General features: G+C 41.9%; 2 protein-coding genes and 1 long non-coding RNA gene across 6 annotated transcripts in view; 2 read left to right on the top strand and 1 right to left on the bottom strand.

Moving 5' to 3' along the window:
* Positions 1-3,336, top strand: part of Lztfl1 (leucine zipper transcription factor like 1) — a 21,910-nt gene extending 18,574 nt beyond the window's left edge. For both annotated transcript variants that reach the window (XM_034484115.2, XM_076917574.1), the window contains exons 9-10: positions 195-298; positions 957-3,336. In XM_034484115.2, the coding sequence (XP_034340006.1) occupies positions 195-298; positions 957-975 (123 nt within the window). In that variant the 3' untranslated portion in view covers positions 976-3,336. The remainder of the gene's footprint in view (positions 1-194; positions 299-956) is intronic.
* On the bottom strand, positions 992-21,257 carry LOC143435377 (uncharacterized). The gene is made up of 3 exons (XR_013105613.1): positions 20,701-21,257; positions 9,219-9,301; positions 992-1,130 (listed from the first exon to the last, which is right to left on the bottom strand). It is a non-coding gene; the product is annotated as an uncharacterized LOC143435377 (long non-coding RNA).
* LOC117693764 (sodium- and chloride-dependent transporter XTRP3A) overlaps positions 20,315-21,257 on the top strand; it is a 41,921-nt gene continuing 40,978 nt past the window's right edge. Inside the window, exon 1 of one of the 3 annotated variants that reach the window (XM_076917572.1) lies at positions 20,315-20,498. In XM_076917572.1, the coding sequence (XP_076773687.1) occupies positions 20,378-20,498 (121 nt within the window). In that variant the 5' untranslated portion in view covers positions 20,315-20,377. The remainder of the gene's footprint in view (positions 20,499-21,257) is intronic. The other 2 variants (XM_076917571.1, XM_034484512.2) reach the window with 2 other exon arrangements.

The raw sequence follows: 21,257 nt of genomic DNA, 5'->3' as shown, positions 1-21,257 counted from the left end.
TCATGATGTTACCTTGGAAAATTGGACTGTATATAAGCTTCTCCTTTGAAGTACTTTGAAAGCTCAGGTGGTTATAATATACAAGTGTGTTTTTAAGGAAATTAAAAAATTAGCAAACAACATGCATTTTTATCACATTTGTTATTCTTTCCTTAATGTTTCTTAGTAATGGGCTGACATTTTTCATAAAACAGGAATTAGAGAAGAAATTTCAACAAACAGCAGCTTATCGAAACATGAAAGAGATTCTCACCAAAAAAAATGATCAAATCAAAGACCTACGGAAAAGACTGGCAAAGTAAGCTGGCTGATCCTGACTTGGGGCTTCTCTTCCCACTTGCCTGCTGGTACCAATGAGTCAGGCCCTGAGCAGGCCCATTGTTTAGTCTATAGGGTTGCTTTTAGGCTCAGCTAGACCTTTTCCCTCACCACACTGTGCTCAGTTGCAGGCAAAGGCACAGAAACAGCAGCTAGCAAGGCAGCACTAGGTATGTATGCTCTGTAGCTCTCCTGGCACTGATGTCCTTTGCTAGTTGGGGTCATTGTGTCATCAGTGGCTTTGCATAGAAACCCGTCTGAGGCTGACATCTTGCATTTGTTCTCAGGGAAGACATCTGTAAATTGAATTCAAGATTAGATTTGTCTTGGGATGAGGTTTGTTAACCCATAACTCATAGCATGTCAGCTGTTGATGTTGATCTTAGGATTGTTGGAATTGTGCTAAGCTGTCAAGGGTCTAAATTCTAAATGCAGGCCTAGAATCAGAAGATATCTTAGGTGATCCGATGTAGACCCCAAGTCAGCATCATAGCGCTAGCCTTGGGTGTAACTTCTGTCTGCTGCAGTGGGGTGTAAAGTGAGCAGTAGCGGCACTCCTGGGATAGCTACTAGAGGGATCTCACAGCAGTAGCAGGAACAGAAAGGATGGTGACATTATGCTCTATTTTTATCTCCAGATATGAATCTGAAGATTAAAGACTGGAGGTTTTGTCTAGAACCTGCCACACATGAACATCCACGTTATCTCCATCCACCTCAGGCATGTATTTTGAAGCATTTTGTCATATTCTCTTCTTTTTCCAATGTTTAGGCTTTCCTTGACAGTTCTAATGTCATTCTTATCTTCAGTTCTGTAATTGCAAAGAGAAAAAAATGTAAAGATTCTTTTCTGTTGTCCCAAACACCTCTCCGTCAGATGATCCAGAGCCTCCATGCAAGTGCAGTGAGATTTCTGTATGGTAGAAAGCAGTGTGGAGTGGCAAGAAGAGCCGTCCTTCCGCACTAGGGAGGGAACCTTTTAATGTTAGAGAAGCTGGTAACATCTATACTTAGTCCCTAAATGTAAAGATAAATAGTAAAGTTATTAACATTTACAAATAAACCTTTTATTTTTAATAATGAAATCTTAATTAATTTATCTGATCATCAAAATGTATAAACTCATGGAAAATATGTTTACTTTCCATTCTTGTCAACATTTCTAATCAATTATAAGGGAGAGTAAGCTGAAGTGACTGAAGACTCAGTTAACTTTTGCATCTCTCCATCGTGAGTGCTGCTTATCCTAAGAGATGCAAACACTTCTGCATCCTTACTTTCCATGGGTCTGTGTTATGGATGGAGAAGTCAGATTCATCCTATAGTTTCACATTTTAAAAAGCAGATGGACTCAGAGTACATATAATCTTTAGAATTATTTGCAGAATATCCTTTTAGCTTATATGTGAATTAGAATTCTTTCAAACTTTGACTCAACATAAAGCCATTGACTAAGTTCCAGGTTTGTGTATATATAGAGAGAAGTGGCATTTTCAAGAGACTTTAATGTTTTTATTGGTATACTTTTCCCCGGGTGATCATATGTAAAGTATCGGAAACAGGACATGATGCCCACCATGTGTGGTGCAGTGATGTGGTATGAGAGTAAGTAAAGCTCACAAGGCAGTTAAACCTCAGAAAGAAAGCATTCACCTTTCACATGCTAACATGGAGGAAGTTTTCTGTTTCTCAAAGCAGACATGTCACATCCTGTGTGAACAATCTGAGGCTTTTCCATCTCCACCAATAGGGAATTTATTCCCAGAAAAGAGTACACTGATCAGAGCTCACATCTTTGTAATTCTTACTCAAACACTTAGTATTAGCTTTAACTATACTGTGGGATTCTTGTAGCTTTGTTAAATACTAAAGGAACAAATAATATTGAAGTGATTTGTCCCAAAAAAAAAAAAAAAAAAGCTGGGAAGGCAATCTTAGCATGATGAATGAATCGGAAAAGGAAAAGAAAAATATATAATAACGAAGCAACATTTGTTACACATTTTTATCATCCATTTGAGGTTGGACCGCTCCTCAGTTTCATGTAGGGCTTGCGTTGAGGACTACAGTTTCACCCTGTGTTTCTTTAGCCCAACATAATTCCCTCTCTAAAATTCCATTTGTGGACCAGGATGTTCTGAATAAATCAGAAACCAAACCTTGTAATTAATGGAAAATGTGTCTTTGAGAAATGGTTTAGTTGTGTTCTCCCTACACCTTTCTCAGCTGAATGTCGGGAAGAAAAGACTTGGTAAGTCACTGTAATACGTTGCTGGGTAGAATTTTTATTTGTTTTGTTGGTGGTGGCTTTGAAATATTCTGTGTAGTGTATTCTACTTGTTGAATAATAAATTCAAAAGTATTTCTGAAACCTTAAAAACTGTTAAGCAGTAAGATAAACAAAAGGGTTGTGTAATCATTGTGACGCCTGTCTTTTATGGCATTTACTGCATAATCACTGTGCGCCTGTCTCTGTCTCATAGCACTGATTCTGCCTTTCTCACTGTTCTGCTTTGTTTTTAAACTCAAACCTCAGCAAAATTACATTTAGTTTCCCAGTTTTAAGATCTACTGAATCATTTAACTGAAAAAGCCTGCTTAGTCTATATATTTTGACTCTCTAGGAAACTAGTTTGAGCTTTAAGTGAGCTGATAGTGTACAGGTAACTGTGGACAGTCTGCTAGTAAACCATCTTAACGAAACTCCTGGCCAGGGTGCAGCACTTAACCTACTATGCACAGGGCTGAGCCCACACAATAGAATAAAAACAAAACTGAATAAGATGCAGCTTTGATATAACTTTAAATTGAAGCCTCTGAAGTTATGATTGAGATATTTTGTTCACAAAAATAAAATGCAAAGGGTTTTGTTATTAATGTCTTCAATTTTTTTATTAATATCTTCAATTTAGATGGTTATTCTCATCTTACATGTGTATCTGTCTGTGTTGGATATGTATTTAATCATTTGTTTATGTCTTATAAGTCTGATTAAATAGAATATTTTGCTCTCTTAAATGTGTAATCATATTTGATAAAGCCTTTACTATCATTTCCACTTTAATAAGCTGAATGAGATTCCTATATATCTTTGTATTTTAAATGCTTGCATTTTTAATAGATTATAAAACTTTGATATTGTTTACCCTCTGCTTATGCATAAGTGCCTGTGTTCTAAGCTTTGCCATTAGAGATTGAAGACATGATTTATCTCATATAAGTAAGCCTTTGAGGATAATTCCATCTCAGTAAGCTAAACCACCATCAAAAAAACAAAACAAACAAAAACCATTAAATAATTCCTGAAGGGAAATCATAAAGGTATTAGGATGGCCTTGGCATCTTTCATATTGCCATTAGGTCAACCACTAAAGGTACCACAAAATCACCTGTTTATGTGAACTAATGAAAATATAGCCAGAGCTGAAGACCTAGCTCACTAGTTAAAAGCACTTAGTTATCTTGCAGAAAACCCATAGAGTTGAAACCTAATTCCTAGCTCCTACTTGACAGCTTACAACCATCTGAAACTCCAGTCCCAAGGGATCTGACACCCTCTTCTGACTTTTACAAGCACCAGGCGCTCATGTGGTACTAAGACATACATGCAGGCAAAACACTCATACACATAAAATAAATAAATCAAATCAAAAGAAAGAAAGAAAAGGAAGGGAGGGAGGGAGGAAAGGAAGGAAGGAAGGAAGGAAATGTATCAATATCTGTTTTTATTTCTGATGTGGCCTTGGAAAATAAACAAGCTTATTAGAATGAATGTCCAGTCAGAGTGAGGACTTAAGGGCTCTTCCTCAGAGTGAAGCATGTAGGTTATGCTGCGTCTTGGTAACCTCAAGACTTCCTAGATTGCAGCACATGAAATTACCAATCATCCATCTCAGTTTTGTTTTAAATACTGAAAGTATATAGGTAACTGATTTTGGATAAATAGATGCTTGTGTGCTTTCTTTCTTTCTCTGGCTGTATTGCACTTGCTAGGATTCCTAGTTAACTAGAAATGGTTATAGAAGACATTCTTGCTTCTTTCACAGTCTTGGGGACATGCTCTGAAATTGTAATAAGAATCACATGTTCAGTGCTCTACATCAGTTAAGGAAGTTCTTTCCTACTTTGCTAAAAACTACAAACAGGTGTTAAATTTTTCAAAATTCTTCTGCATTTACTGAAATGATAATGCATTTTTCTTTTTATGTTAATGTAAATTACAATGTCTACTTTTTAAAAAAGTTTTGTGGGTTTTTTGTTGTTGTTGTTGTTGTTGTTTTGTTTTGTTTTGTTTTGTTTTTAAGACAGATTCATACTATATAGCCCAGGCTGACTTTAAAATCTTGCTTTTAACATCTTCATTTCCTGGATGCATTTTATTTTTTTAAATGTTAAACTACCCTCAGTTGTTAATAGTACTGCCCTTAGCCGTAGCAGTAGGTGGGTGTTATAGGAGAGTGGCTCTCCTACTAGTAGGCCTTTCAGGCAAGGATTAAACTGTTGCTAATCTTAGATTTGGCAAGATGCCTTCTGATTCTCCCAGAGCACAGGAGTATGGGAAGCTATCTGAAGCCATCTCCCACTCACATTCTTCTCCCTTGGGAGGCTTCCAGTGAGCTCAGAATAGATTGACACGTGAAATATAAAAATACCAGGAGGTCTAGACTTGGCTTCTCAGTTAATACAGTATCTCACAATTGTTGTTTTGATGAACTGTTTTCCTTTTGGGTGTGTGGGGAAAAGACCCAAGAAGCTGGCACCTTTGGCTTACTCTCTTTTGTTATCGATGTAAGTAATAAACTGCCCGAATCTAAAAACAGCTCATGGCATCTTTACCCTCTGTCTTAGTCTGACCTTGATCTCACTTTGGCCACTGCTGTATATGTAGTAACCTCTCAGGAACCAAGGATTACAACCTGCAACTGCTACAATAGCGATCGACACCCAGCCTTCTGCCATCTGCACTTTGAGAGCTGTGCAGCTGAAGACAATGCCTACCCAAGTTTATGCTCCCTTTGGGAAGAAAGGAAAGGGAGACTGTCCCAGCAGCGGTCCTCCTAAACATACAAGTGTTGCTCTCGGGCTCAGTGTGTGTTGTCTTCCCAGGGTCTGGAGCCATTTCGTTGCCTGAGTGAGAGCCTGTTGACTCCTCCGGTTGCCCTCAGGCTGCTCCAGATGCTCTGTCACCAATGCCCAGCATATATGTACCCCAGCCTGTCTATCCCTGGAGTCTGACCTCAGTTATCATATGTTATATATTGCTGGGTCTTAAGTTTTTGCAATATTCATGTCAAAACTGGTCTGGAATTTTCCTTCCTTCGTAAACATCTGTTACTTGAAAGCTGCCAACAATGTTTCTGAGACCATAAATGATTAACTTAAAAAAAAAAAAAAAAAAAAAACAGCTTGATCTCTCTGATCGTATTCAACGAAAGCTTTAAATACCTGAGCCCGCATTTGTAAGCGTGATGATCTGAAGTAAGCCCATTTTAAAGAAAAGGACAGTAGAGGGGAAAGTGGGCATGAGGTAGTGGGAATAATGAACAATCCAGCAGAGGTCTTGCATGACTGGGGTTGCTGCTATTTGTCTCAGGGGCTCTACAGCAATGGAGGAGTGTCTTCAAGGTCTACAGTGTGGATTCAGTGTTGTCTTGTAGTTCCTTATGGTCAGCAACTATCTGTTCTTTTGGTTTTTTAAATAATATGTATCCATTTTAAGGGACTGTCTGATGAGTTTTGGTAAATGTGAATCTCCACGTGACCACTACCACAACTGAGAAGCAGGGTATTTTATCCTTCTCAGCTCTGTATCACTCTCCCTGACCTGGTACCTGAGCAGCCGCTCATCTGCTGCTTCTCGTGGTCTCTTAATGCAGCTCTTAAAAAACTCATACAGTGGAATCATAAGTTAATTGTTAAATGTAGCTTCTTTTCACTCAACAAAATGTTTTTTAATATTTAAGATATGTCCTTGTCTGTGTGGAAACCAGTAATCTATTCCTTTCATTGATGAGAAGTTCCCCAGGATATGGTCTATCACCATTTGTTTATTCAACCAACTCTCAACAGTATTTTCAATATTATTTACTAAATTTCATATGCCAAGTCAGTATTTTTGGTTTGAGTGCCTGTTGCGTGTCATTTGAGAAACAGCATGAACAAAATAATGTGTACCTTCATGGAGTTTAAAGAGGCTCTAAAAACCAGATAGTATTAACTAAATTATATAATTATATTCATTAGTTGCTTATGGCTGCTCTAACAGATTGCACAGTTGATGGCTTAAGATAACAGAAATATGTTCTTTCTTAGTTATAGAAGGCAAAAACCCTAAGTAAAGATGTGGTAAGTTGATTCTTGCTGGGTGCTGTGAGGGAGATGTGCCTCGTGTCTTTCCTGGAGCTTCTGGTGGTTTCTGAATACCCTTCTGTTGAGTGACTTATAAACATACCACCTTGCTCTACTCTGACATCACCTCCTGTTCTGTTTTCTTTTTGAAGGGCATTTGTAATTAGATTTAGTGTCCACACTAATTCAGTAATTAATTACATTTGGAAAAAACCCTTTAGGTTCTAGGTTCTATATAGATATGTTATAGGGCCTACTACAGAAACTCTCACCAGATGTTAAACAATGATAACAAAAAAGTAGAATGACTAAAGGCAAGGGTGCTGGAGGACTATAGATGCAGCACCAGTAATGTGAACAATCTAGTGAGAGTCAGTAACAAAAGCAGTGTGAGACGTCAGCTGGTGAAAGATCTGAAGTCAAGAAAAGAGCAAGTCACAGGCACTGCCTGGGAATGACTGGTACATTAAAAGGCAGTGGGGATCCATGTGGCTGAAGCCTGGCAGTGGAATATTGTAAGAATACAAGATTCAAGATTGATGATTGATTGGTTTGAAACATCGTCTCACTGTGTACCCCTGCTATCCTGGAACCTGGTTTGTTGACCAGGCTAACCTTAAACTCAGAGATCCAAGTACCTCTGATGCCCAAGTGCTGGGATTAGAATTTTAAAGTGTTATTATTTATTTTATATGTATGAGCATTTTGTCTCATGTTTTTGCACACCACATACATGCCTGGTGGTCTCAGGAGTCAGAAGATCATCTGGAACTGAAGTTACAGACAGCTGTGAGCTGCCATTTGGGTGCTAGGAACAAAACCCAGGTCTCTGCAAGAGCAACAAGTGTCCTTAACTACCGAGTCATTTCTCCAGCCCCATGGATTCAGGATTATATGCTTAAGAACATAGAAGCTTTTGCAAGGTTGTGAACTGTAGAATAATAAAACCTGGCAGTAGCATTAAAAGAGTCCATTTCGAGCCCTTTGGGAACAGAGTAATACAGGGAGAGTGGCAAGTTAGATTAGACGCATGCAGGTGGTAAAAGTGGTCAAGACTCAGCAGGTTGCTGAGTCTACACACTACAAGCACATAGTTCAAGGAACCCTGCCACAGGATTCTTTTCGAGTCCAGCTGAAGAATTGCCATTATCTACACCCACAGAGCCCCACTGGTCTCTCCCAGGTACTGTTCCTCCAGAAGCACCCACTCTCCTGGCTTGTAGCTGCAGTTCATCTGAGCTTCCTGTTTCTGCTGTTGTCATTGTTTAACTATGTAATGGAACCATACGCTCTGTGTCCTCCACTATGTCCTGTTCCATCACCACTGGGGTAAGAGTTCAGAGATTGCATCTCTGTTGTTGCATGTAGCAGCCATTTACTTGTTCTCATTGCCGTACAGTATGGCCTTTCATGAATAGGCTATCATTTAATCATCTAAGTTTTACTACTGATGCACATTAGGAGGTTTCCAGTTTGGGCTAGTAAAAAGGAGCATATAAACAGTGTGATGTCATTGCTCGGTCACAACACACCATTAGTGGGTATTGCTCAAAGTCTTTGCAAGTTGCCAACACTAAAAGAGAGCTTAGTTCTGGACGTAAAACTTTAACAGCATATTAGCTCTGATTCACAGACAGTGAACAAGAGAACTCAAGGGCTGACACCAGATGTTTGCAGCTGGCCACTGCTGGTAAGGCTCGGTATCAGCTGTATTCGAAGCCGGGATTTGGGCATATAGGTGAAAAAAAGACAAAAGCAGGAATTCTGTGTTATATAGATGCCCAATAGGGTTGTCAACAAAGGGGTAAACATTCAAGTCCCAGCCTCAGCAGATTGCTCTGGATTAGTAATGAAGCAGTAAGAATATCAGTGGAAGAAATGTTAAACCATGGCAGAGGGAATTCCACCAAGGAAGTTAGTACAGATGAGGATACTGGATGCTCTATCACCATGAAATCTGAGAGAAAAGAATTAACAAGGAAACTAAATAGCAGAAGCCTGTAAAGCCACAGGGAGACCTAGAGTGTTCTTAGAGGCAGGCTCAGCAAAGTACATCAGTAAGGAGAGATTTGTATGTGTCAGATAGGTCAGGAAGTGCATTACAGGGTGTCATTTCAGTTAGGCACTTGAGGCAGGGCAGTGAGACCATACTAGTCTTGCTATCATCTTTTGCTGGTGAGAGTTGGTCTGAATAACTAGAAGTAGGAAGAGAGGCAGGGCTGCCACTAGGGACACTATGAGAATGTAACTTTCTAAGCAAAGACGTGAAGGAAGTAAGGGAGCTCACCATGGGGTGTCTGTGGGGAGAGCACAGTACTGTAGAGATGAAGCTGATGGAACAGCAGGTGGCATGCTGTGCCTGGAACCTCAAACAAAAAATAGTGGGAAAGTTGGTCACAAAAACAATGAGGGGTCAGGTCACATGGCCCTCACTGCAAGCATGTTGTCTTTTGTGCTGAAATGGGGAAACTGCTCAGAGGTTTAGGACCAAAGATTCTGACTTAATTTGATCATCTTCAACACCATGATTAACAGGTATGTGACATGCTTACCCTTTAGTCTCCAGAACACAGTGAGATCTGTCATCCTCAAATCCCATCAACACTGTGCTGGAGGTCTAAACCGAAGCAGAAGGCTAGAAAACAAAGTGGACAGTGTTTACAGGTGATCTGCTTGTTAGATGGTGTGTCCGTGCATGTTGAAAACAGCACTCTGCAGGACTGCAAAGAGAGAACCTGAGGTTGCTGGAGCCTGCCACACATGGTGAAAATGTTCATCTATAAGAGAAATACAACAATGCAATTTGATTGGCCTTTATAGTTCTATAAAGTCCTTTATAGTTCTATAGCTTCAAGTTCTATGTAGTAACAATTGACAACAACTGAAAGACATCCACAGTCTTCATAGATGATATTACAGTTTTCTCGGTGACTGATAGATCAAGCCAACAAAAGACTCAGAGTAGAACATAGGAAGTGAGTGAAGTAACATGCTGACCGAGTAAATGCAGCATGCATATCCCTCTTCACACTGCGTCCCATCTTTTTCTTAAGCACAGAATTAGTATGTTATGAAAATCACCCAGCCTCAAACTGTTCCATGTCTCAAAGCCCAACAGGTTTTAAAACAGACCGGTTTTAGAAAATTCCCAAATGCTATATCCAAAGTAATGAAACAGCACAGGATATAGCTACACACAGCATGTTTGGACAGTAAAGAAAGTAAAACATGGAAAATGATGACGTCACTTGTTCCTGTGACCAAATACCTGACCCCCCCCCAAAAAAAAAAATAAAAATAAAACAAAAATCACTTAAGAAAAAGAGGGCTTATTTTGGGTATAGTCTGTCTTGGTGGGAAAGGCCTGCTGACAGCAGTGTGAAGCCTTCTTATTTCCTCTGTAGTTAGGAAGCAGAGAGTAGCAAGTGGGACCTTAGTGGTCCTCCTCCTCCAAAAAGGCTCCACTTCTTAAAGGTTCAACAGTCTTCCAAAACAGCAGAACTGAGGACTAACTGCTCAAACATGAATCACTGGGAAAACAGTTCACATTCAAACCACAACAGAGTAATAGAATCATGAAGAGTATTTTGTAATTATAAATTATAAAATCTGTTGTCTCTAAAGGAAGAGAGGAAAGTTGAAGTAGTAGAATGTACTATTTAATCCTGGAGCTTTTGTATTTTGTTACTTGGGTGATAACTATGTGGACACTTGCTTTGTTAAACATAACACAGAAGTACTGCATAAATGAAAACAAAACAGTAGACGTCAACAAAAATGCTACAGGGTGTTATATATTAAGAAATGGAAACAAAAATCAGAAGAGAAATTGTGGAAGAGTGCCAGTCTTTGTAATATTGCAGGAAGTGAATTTATCAAAAATGCTCTTAGGTAGTTCTAGAGCTATTTCCAAGTGATGTGGCATCTCAGGAAGCAGGGAAAGGTTTAGGCTCTCTGGATGCATGAGAAGTTTGTGTGACATACATATATAGCAAAATTACCTTCAACACACCTGGGAGTGATGGTGCACATATTCCCAGCACTCCTGTGTTGCCGTTATTTTTGGTTTTGTTTTGTTTTAGCTATTTTATTGGATTCTACCCTAATCTCTTCCAACTCCCCAACACTAGGTAGAAGAGAAAGCAGGTTAGAGGGAAAAGGGAATGTAGACCTCTGTAGGCTACTTCCTGCTGATTAGGGGTGTTGGGTCCCTTGAATCGAGTCCAGTCTTCATTGTCAGAATATCCAGCAGTCCAATAAGCCAGCAGTCCAGCAATCTAGCAATAACTAACACAAACGCAAGCACAGCAACAGGCAGGGGCAGCAGCCGTCACACCTCTCAGTGCTCTCCCATTTATACTCTCCAGAGTCCCCATCTGCAGCTGGCAAAAATCATGCCCCTGCTAGTGCATGAGGAAAATCATAGTCACCTGCTGGGAAGCAGCCTCTTATTCCACACCTGGGATTGATTGTTTTGTGTGTGTGTGTGTGTGTGTGTGTGTGTGTGTGTGTGTGTGTGTGTGTGTGTATGGATTTGAGATAATCCAATTTGGACATGAACTCTTGATTCTCCTACCTCAGCTTCCAGAGTGCTGGGATAACCTGTGTGCCATCATACCTGGCTTGCTTTTATTTTTCCAAAGTCTCAAAAATGATTCTCATGTGCGGTCAAGTATAAAATCCAGTATGCCCAGCTATGATGCCTATGAACCACAAAAAATGGCCAGCATCAGACGATCACCTGAGGGTACAGAAGCAGCACACATACCTTAGCACACATAACCAAAAGCTCTGCAATTGGACTTAAGACCTGCTCAGAAAGAGAGAAAACATACCTGGCACTAGAAACCTAGCCAATTACCTAAGGGTAGTGAAGTCGTGGATCTTGGAAGCTAACCTACAACCACCACTTTACTAAAGCAGCCTAATCCCTAACTACATTATATTTTCCATATACTCACACATAAGTGTAATTCTCACTCTCATCAAAGAAACTTCTTTTTACAATAGACAGATGGTTACAGAAGACCACAACCAATCAAAATGCTGAGTTGCAGAGCCCAGTCCCAACAGGTACATCTACAAAATAACTCCTGAAAGTAAGGCTTAGGGTACATTGCAGAAGAAGGGCTGGGAAGGCGGTAAGAGTAGAGATCAGAGAGTTTGCTGTGAGATTGTGTCTCCTAGTAATGTCAGAAGCCACACCTACAAAGCCTCACCAACATGACTGAACTGAACAAGGACGTGACTTGCTGCAGCAGAAGTGGGGAAGCTCACAAGGCTTCAGCCCTACACAACCACAGATAATTAAGGAGACTAAAAGTGAAAAGAATAGTCTTCCCCAGGGAAGAGCATACCAACTGGTTATCCAGTACGAAATGGTCAGCCCCGACAACATACTACAAGTAACATTATATAGACTAAGGCTGTGTTTAAGAATATACATATATATGTATGTGTGTGTATATATATATATATATATATATATATATATATATATATATATATATATTTGTGTGTGTATGTGTGCACATGTGTACGTGTGTAACAGCAGTGCAAAAAGGCCATAAATTTGAAAGAGCAAGGAGAGGTAGGTATATGTGAAGGCTTGAAGGGAGGAAAGATAAAAATGATGTAATAATATTGTAATCTCAAAAAAAATTTAACCTAGTATATTTTTAAGATATTAATCCGTCTACAAAACTACTGGCCTGCTTTCAGGTGGGCCCGAGAGTCTGCATGTCTCGCAAGTTCCCCTCCATGACACTCTAACAGACCATATTTTGAGGATCCAGAGGTGAAAGAAATTGAATATACTTTGAACCTTGAGCTTGTGAAACAAAGCATATGTGTTTCCTGGCAACATGGGACTCATAGAACTTCTGGCGTCGTGAGATGAGAGAACAAACACAAAACAGCCCAGCAGGACACAATGAGATTCCTTAGGGGTCACTAGTGGAGACAGCATGGCCCCAGCCACATTTTGACCCTGGAAAATGTTTCCACGGTGTTCCAGCTGTTTTCCCCACCAGATTATGCCTTCTAGTGAGTCTTGATTCTTGTTCCCATCAAAAATATTTGAGGTGAAGGAATAAATTTAGCCAAGACTAACAAAATCTCTAAGGCGTCACCACTGTTCTCTGGGTCCTCTGTTTCCATAACACGTGGCTGGGTCTTGCTTAACCTACCGTGATCAGCTGAGTGGTCATGGTGAGAAGCCAGAGTGTTTTCTAAATAAGCTTATTTCTGCATCTGTTTGAACTGACCTGAAAAATGCACTTGTTCCATTTGGGCCTTTCTGAGAAAACAATGTCCACTTTGTGTTGTGTACACCACCTAATTATTTCAGATTCCACAAGCATCAATTCACAGAACACCATCCAGGTTACTCACACTCTTGACCCAGTTCTCTTTTGGAAATGGGTATATGGACAGGGGGACACACGGCGCTGAATTTGTCTTAGTTGAAGTCATCAGAAGCCCTGAGTTTCTATCAGTATGTTAATTAAAATCCACATTTATTATAGCATTTTCCCAATTTGGTTTTTTGTTTTGTTTGTTTTTTTAAGGATGAAGGCCTCTTTGCTTTCCAACCTTACTTAACACCAGTTTGATTTTCTTTTCTCAACTTTGTCAATCTCACGGCAGAAACAGGGTAGGAAACCAGCCAGAGCCTTAGCTGTCATCACAGGCCCCGTTCTGTGATCACCACCTTGTCCTTAGTTCTGGCCAGCAATTTTTTGCTGTCCTGGGGGTTGTCTGCCTCTTGTTAAATTTGTTGTGTAATCTAAACTGCTTGAAAGTAAATGTTCAGTGAGGAGTCAAGACTGACCCCCATCTGAAAAGTGCAAAATGTAGACCTTTAAGAAAAGTTATATACCTTTCAAAAAGTATATACTTTCTCAAAGTTCCATCAATAACACACTATTATATAAATGAATTCCATCTATCCTAACACTGTGCTCAAAAATGTGTGCATGTAAAGATTAAGTTAAGCATTTCTCTGCAAGTAGCCAGAGGAAAATCTAGAAAGAACAAAATGATCTCACAATGAAACAATCAAATCCTAATCTGGCCTCGAACTTGGACTGACTCTCATCCCTCAGCCTCACTGAATGCTGGGATTGCAGACATTCCCTCACACCCAACCTTTCTTTGTATTTTGTACTGGTGATGAATTTTTAACAGTGATTTTCCTTCACAGGACTATGTAAGAATATGAGCAGCTTCTCAGGTAACTATGTGAGTACCATTATACAAACATACATACGTGAGTTCATGGTTTACCTATGTACGTGCATATTCACATACGTGAGCTCATAACTACTGCGTGGATCATCTGTACGATGTCTTGGTATGTTTCATTTCTGCCTGTGGAAGTACTTGTGCTAATATGTATCTACTAGGACAAAAGTGTAAATAACTCAGATATATATCAGCAGCAAAGTATATAAATAATTTATAATCATATAAGTACTATTACAGACAGGAGCAAAAAAAAAAAAACCTTTATAATACCAATGTAAATGTGGGCAGAAGTCAGTTGCCAAAGAAAAACCACAAAATTTTCCCATAACATGAAGTTTGACATAAGCATGTTTCCAGGGATTTGTGCCCAAGTGAATACATAGTAAAGTAGGGAGGGGTCAGTAGAGAGGTCACTTTCAGGGAGAGGACTAGTATCTGAAAGGAATAAGACAGGACAGAAAGGGATTCTGGCAATCCCTTCCTGAGACAAAGGAAATCGTTCCTAGATTAAGTCATCTCAGCTTTATTTAGAAATTAGTGTACACCTAGTGTACCAGTCTGAGTACATGAGAATAGTTCCAGTTGGGTATATGAAGACTCAAAAGAAGTTGAGGGTACATCGTAGTCCTGGCATGAGAGGAGGCTTAGCCAGGAAGAAAAGCACTCCCCCGTCTTTCCCAAATGACAGCAGGAAAAAAGAAAGATGTACTATGTTTCTGGGTAGATATGAGGGCAGAGTCCTTGTCATTTTGACCTAGGTGCCACTGCCACTCTCCTCCTTTGTCAAAGGTAAGGGCATTCGTGGAGTGATGAACAGAGGCAACAAACGTAGGCCACATGTTTAGATAAATAATTGGTAACTGGCAGTCCTAACAGGTTTTAAAGTGTTAGTGAACCTTAGGACTATTTGTAAGAAGAGAAAGGGAAGTCATGCCAGGAGAGAGGTGACTGCTAGTCGCTGAAGCCCAAGGAGTGAGAAGCCATGCTGAAGGTGAAGCCCAAGGAGTGAGAAGCCATGCTGAAGGTCACCAGGAAGGAAGGTGAATTTCAGATTTAAAATCCCCACCTTAGCTGTCTATGGAATTATTAGGATCTTTGTTAAGTCATCAGTGGGATAAGAGATGTGAGAAGACAGGATTGAGGCACACAGAGAAGGTTTGAGCCAGGGCCACAGGTCAGCACCTCAGCCAGAGATGATAAATAAAGGAGCAAGGCCCTGCTGACACCTCACACCTGTGCCTGCCACATACTCGGCCATAGCCTTGTGAAACTTTTCCAGAAGCTTCTAACAGCAGCCCAAGGGTTCAGAACTCTTGGGGTTTAGATTGCACAGGAATTAAAAAATAAAACAGAAGGGATGGGGGGAAATGTGGGTGGGGGCAAGATGTGTGACCAGATTCACCACCTGTGAGGTCCAGGCAGAAAGGGAAACTTTAGAAAAGTAGGGAGGGCCAGAGTCAGGGCGTGGTGAAACAGAGCAGAATCTGGAGTCCGTGATACAGACAGGCAGAAAGAACAGGGGCCCAAGTCTGGATGAGAGCACAGGAATTTCCCACCCTGCATTGAGAGGTGCCTCAAAGGATTGAGTCACCTTAGATACACAGCCTTGGAGAAACCTGAGATGCCCTGGTCAGCACCCAGAGAGGGAAGAGAGGGAAGAAGACAGCCCCATCCTCTCCTGAAGAAAACAGAACAGCATACAATACACAACTCTATCCCACGCAGCTGCCCACAGGCTAAGCAGAGAGAAGGGAGCTTCGTGGCTGGTATTATCATTGAACTTCCAAGTCAGGAAGCCTAGTGACGCTGTATGATGATGAACACACAGAAGCCACCAGCCATAGATGTCTGAAAGATTGTCATAATGGACAGCAAATTCCAGTTTCTCTCTTTACAAAAATAGGCTTAGCTGCAAGTTTCTGGTAGTGGAGATCTTAACGCTTGTTAAGTTAAATACCACATGGAAGTGCAGCGTACACAAGTTATGGCAGTGGGCTACTTCTGGGCACAATAGCAAAATTCTGGAGACCTTAGGGCTCTGTGGGTAGTTTCTTAAAGAGGTCATAACCTAGTTTGAGACATATATCCCTGGGAATACAGAAGGAGCAGAACCTATTTAAAATTGTTAGTATTTATCTTAAAATACATGGAAAAACCACTACCTTCATATGCATGGCAGTATTATAAAGCTTCTTTTTTTTTTACTTTAAAAAAATATGTACTGTATGTATCTGTTCCTGGGTGTGTCAGATCCCCTGTCAAAGGCATTACAGTTGTGAACCACCATGTGTGTGCTGGGAATTGGCGCAGGTCCTCTGCAAGAGTAATAAGTAATCAGTGCACATAACCACTGATCCAGCTCCTGGTGCCCCAAGCCTTGCAGAGCTGCATTTGTTCTGACAAGTGCAGCGTGTGCACCCCTTCTGGGCTGTAGCTTAGATTACGTCTTGCTCATCCTCAGAAGATAGATTTTTTTTCACCTGCAGCAAAATGCTGTGCATTTTTATACACAGTTAAACTCTGCTTTCTAGAACCCAGGTATGCAAGGTCAAATTCCCCAGAACGCAATTATAAAAACTCTCAAAGCTTTGCAAACACAGCTCAGGAGTTTGGACTTTATCTCGTGGGGAACCGAAAGCTCTCGATGGTGGTTAGGTAACAATGGAAATCGCCAGGACGAGCAAATGATTGAAAGCTATGTCACCATCGTAGTTGATAGGGCAAGAATATAGAATTCTGGGACATACTTAGTGGACTGTACCCATGTACTCAGTCAGGCCATGCCCCCCTTCTTCTCTTCCAGAATGTGGATAACAGGAACTTCAGGCCTTTGTGTCCTGATTGTGAAGGTACAATCTGAAGAAAGGGTTCGTCCATAAACTAGAGGAGGCTCCCCTGAGCACTAAAACTTGTCTGACAACTGCTTCTGGGGCTCCAAACACCCCAAAGAGAAGCGCCTCAAAGAGCTGAGCTTGCTCTACTGCCAATCCTCCAGACATGGGAGGTGCATAGGAATCTTAAGAACATGTTCTATTAAATACACTTATCATTGAGGATTAAGTGGTTGTATAAGTTGTGTGGATAGGATTAACACTTAAAAACCATCCCCAGTTATTTACGATTGTTCTCTCCTATCAGCTAAGCTCTTTAGGCTGCCTACATCGGTGAGATTATCAACCCCAGTGATGACAGGTTGGAAGCTCAAAATGGGCTAACGTTGAGGTATTTACACCACAAAAATTAATAAACAGATGAGAGGTGTTTTCTGCAGAAAGTCCATAAACATGTGTTAGTCTACCATCAATGTCCACACATTACATTACTCTCCCCATGTGGAAGTCCCCACCACCACAGTCTTTGTGACTGTCGCAACCCATCACTCAGTGGATCTTGTCAGATTAGAGTTACAAGATGGCATGGTGAACTGAGTACTTGCATTTACTTGGCCTGAGTGATTCTTTATGCTACACACACCACAGAGAACAGAGAGACAGAGACAGAGATTCTCACACACTGAGCCTTGCATACTGGACTAGCTTCACAAGGCAGGTAAGACCAGATACTGGTCTGGTTCCTGGAGTAGGGGATAAAAAGTCATTGCCTTAATCAAATCAACAAATTCCCCATGTCAACTCAGATTTCTGGAGGCTGGTAACTGTTCTGAGTGTTGTTTCTGAGGTGCCCAGTTTCCAAATGTCACTGCATAGCCAAGAACCCTGTAGAAAGGCTACATCTGAGTGCACTGAGCAGCCAGCCTAGCAGAATCAGTGAGATCCAGGATCAGTGAAAGGGTTTCAGGAGGCAGTAACTATCTGTTCGTTGCTGAGACTTGCTTTGCTAAGGAGTTGAATGCTCAAAGATACCCTCATGACCTTGGAGTCAATAAAGAAGAGGTTGGGCCTTTGTTGTTATTGTTAGTTTTGGGGTTTGCTTGTTTTTGTTTTGTTTTGCTTTGTTTTATTTGTTTTGTCTCTCTATGTAGTCCTGGTTGTCCTGGACTCAACTATGTAAACCAGGCTGGCCTTGGCCTTGAACTCACAGAAGAGCCTCCTTGCCTCTCAAGTGCTAGGATTAAAGGCACCACTCCTGGCAGGAAAAGGTTGTTTAAAATAAGACGAGAAAACAAAACAAAACAAAAAGGTCTGGGGCTGGAGAGGTGGCTCAGTGGTTAAGAGCACTGACTGCTCAATTCAATTCCCAGCAACCACATGGTGGCTCACAACCATCTGTAATGGGATCTGATGCCCTCTACTGGTGCTGTCTGAAGACAGCTACTGTGTACTCATAGACATAAAGTAAATAAATGTCTTTTTAAAAATACCATGAAGAGAACCTGCTTTTTATTAAAAGGTTGATAGATTTGTTTGTTAAATGTGTGTGTGTGTGTGTGTGTGTGCAGATGCATATAGGTGCCCTTCAAAACCAAAAGAAGGCATCAAATTCCCTAGAGCTGGAGTTATAGGTGTGGTGAGCTAACCGTGTAAGTGCTAGAAACTGAACTCTGATCCTTCAGCCTACTTGAGTTGTTTGTTTTGTTTGAACTACGGTCTCCTATAGCAGGCTGGCCTTGAACTTGCTATGTAGCTGGGGATGATCTTGAACTTTTGATCCTCCTGCCTCTAACTCCCAAGTACTGGGATTACAGATGTGCACCGCTATACATACCCAGTTTACAGGAAGCTAGGAATAGAACATGGGTCTCATGCATGTTGGGCAAGTACTCCTCCCACTAAGCTACACCCGTCTCCTGCCCAAACTCTACTTTCTTGAAGTTAAGAATTCTCTTCATTAGAAGATCCTTGGGATGTGAAACTGTTGGTATACAAAGCAGACATGGGGCCCATAGCCAGAGCAGGGATACAAATGCAAACCAGTAGAAAAAGAAACCCAGGAAAAACTGACCAAAAAAGGGTTGGGGCAGAAATTTCAGAAAAGAGGCCCTTTCCATGGCCTGGTGAGCGTATGGAAAGGTAGCCGACTTGTCAGTTGTCAGGGAAGTCGAAAGGCAAACTGAACCATCAGCACACAGTCACAAGTTTAGACAGAACTTTCCAAACAGAATGGCAGTGCCAGGGAGATGGTAAGATGACTTGCTCTGACCTCTGACCTCTGACCTCTACTCATGCTGTGGCACCTGGTCCCAATAAATAATGGTAAAAACAAGTATTTATTTATTGAGCTTTGTTTTGAAAAAAAAAAAAAACCAGACTGTGGAGTGTCAGTAAAGACGCAGAGCGGCTGGGATTAATGAGAATGTAAACTGCCATTGCTTGATGCCACCCACAGTCCCAAAGTTCCCACCAGTCCATCCACCCATCATGCTAGAATGTTCACTTGAGTTCTGTTCATAGTAGCCACAAACTGGACAACACAAATGTCCACCCACAAGACTGGGACTAGAGGATGCGGGAAATTTCACATATATATAATCTAAAGCGTAAGTATCCAGAGTCCCTTCTGCTGCACGGTGACGTTGCTTTCTTTACTGTTTTAAGGCTAAAAGTTCCAGGATAGGCATTTTGAGTTTGTTCTGGGGTAGGGGGGAGGAGAAGGGGCTGCGGGGCAGAATTTTTTTTTCTATTACAGATGAAACAGGGTTAAAGATATTAAATGACTTGCCAAGTCACAGAGTTTATCTGTGGTGGAATACAGACACAAACAACAGGCCCGACATCACTGTACCAAACTTAGAGAGTCAGGTCCATTTATGTCTCCTTGTTAGACTGGCAAAAGCATGCGAAATCTTGGGTTTCCACCTAGCCTAGGGAATAAGCATCTCTTAATTCCCATTGGCCTCCCTACAGTTGTTCAAAACCTGATTCTGCCCACACTACAGGTGCAGGCAAGGGCAGGTAGATGAGACCCTTAAGTCTCCCACGTGTGCTAGTCAAACTCAGGGCCTCAGGAGTGTTAACGGAGCGCCCTGTCACCGAACCTCCACGCCCACCCTCTCTGTGCAAAAGTCATCTCTCCTCTGGGAAGCCCTGGATCCCTGTCTGTCTCTAGGATTTCTCTCTCTCTCTCTCTCTCTGCTTTACCTAAATTGCCCGTGCATCGCCGACTTAGATGAACTAGGTGGTATGAATCAAATGAAATTACCCCAGTGGGTCAAAAGAAGTTAAGAACAAGTCATCCCGTAGTATTTCAACGTTCCCGCCACCTGAATGTGAGCCCTGGAAGGGTGGGGGTACTGTGTTTTCCCGTTGCACAGCAGTGCCAGGCATATAGTATTGTCATCGATTAATCAGTAAGAAGTTGAGGAAACGTGATCCTTTTCCCGAGCTCTGAAGTCCACACACGGGGCCAAGGAGGGGCGCCTTCCCCGCCGAGGCTAGGCAGGGTGGGGCTCACCGCTCCCCACTTACCGGCCTCGCCCCTCTCGTGCGCGTTAATGAGATTAGCAATTAAAAGGCGGGCGAGCGGCGGCCAGAGACCAGGCCAGGACGAGGAGCAAGCGCGGGACATGGAGAAGGCACGGCCTCAATGGGGCAATCCGCTGCAGTTCGTGTTCGCCTGCATCTCCTATGCCGTGGGCCTGGGCAACGTGTGGCGCTTCCCCTACCTGTGCCAGATGTACGGCGGAGGTGAGTGTGGACACGCGGGACCCGTCGGGTGCCTGAACGCCGAGTGGCGGTGGCGCTCGGTCCCGCGAGCCTCAGCTCAGGGTGGCGTTCTGTCCCGAGCACCCCAGCTCAGCAAAGTGTTTGGTCCCACGCGCTTCAAGGGCGGGTGACCCTAATGACAGAGAACGCCGCGGCACGGGGACTTTCGCCCTAAGAAACTGACCCTCGCGGTCCTGAGTCCTGAGTCCGAACGGTGGTTCCAGCAGGTGCAGGGCAGCGGCCGGCCGGGAAGCTGCTGTCCCGGATGGCTAGGTGCGTCACCCCTCCACAGAGGTGTAAAAGTGAGCGGCAAATTGTTCCTGGCAAACAGGAACTTGTCGTGCAGCTTGCAGATCCGAAATTTAAGTTCCCAACCGCAAGTTGAAACACAAGTCAAAAGGATCGTGAGCGATTTTTTTTTTTTTTCTTCGTAAAAAAGATTGGTTTATAGATGTGAAGACTTGGTTTGGGCTTGGAATCACGGGAGGGAAAAAAACGAATAATTCCATACCCAGAGAATTTGTTTCTTGGGTCTGCTGTTTTGTTTTTATAAATGTTTCCTCTGACCGAGGGGAGAAACTAGGACTGAGGGGTGGGACAGACACCTCGCCCTGCACTAGCTTAGCAGAGAAGAGCTGAGGACTCAGGGACTGGGACCTTCCGAAGTCCAAGTACCGTTCTGGGCTCAGTATGGCATGAAGGGAGTAAGTCTCAGCATAAAAACCTCCCTCTTCAATTCCA

The sequence above is a fragment of the Arvicanthis niloticus genome, chromosome 21 (genome assembly GCF_011762505.2).
Source record: "Arvicanthis niloticus isolate mArvNil1 chromosome 21, mArvNil1.pat.X, whole genome shotgun sequence".
Taxonomy (NCBI): domain Eukaryota; kingdom Metazoa; phylum Chordata; class Mammalia; order Rodentia; family Muridae; genus Arvicanthis; species Arvicanthis niloticus.
The sequence above is the reverse complement of the archived record's forward strand: the minus strand, read 5'-3'. Positions and strand labels throughout refer to the sequence as shown.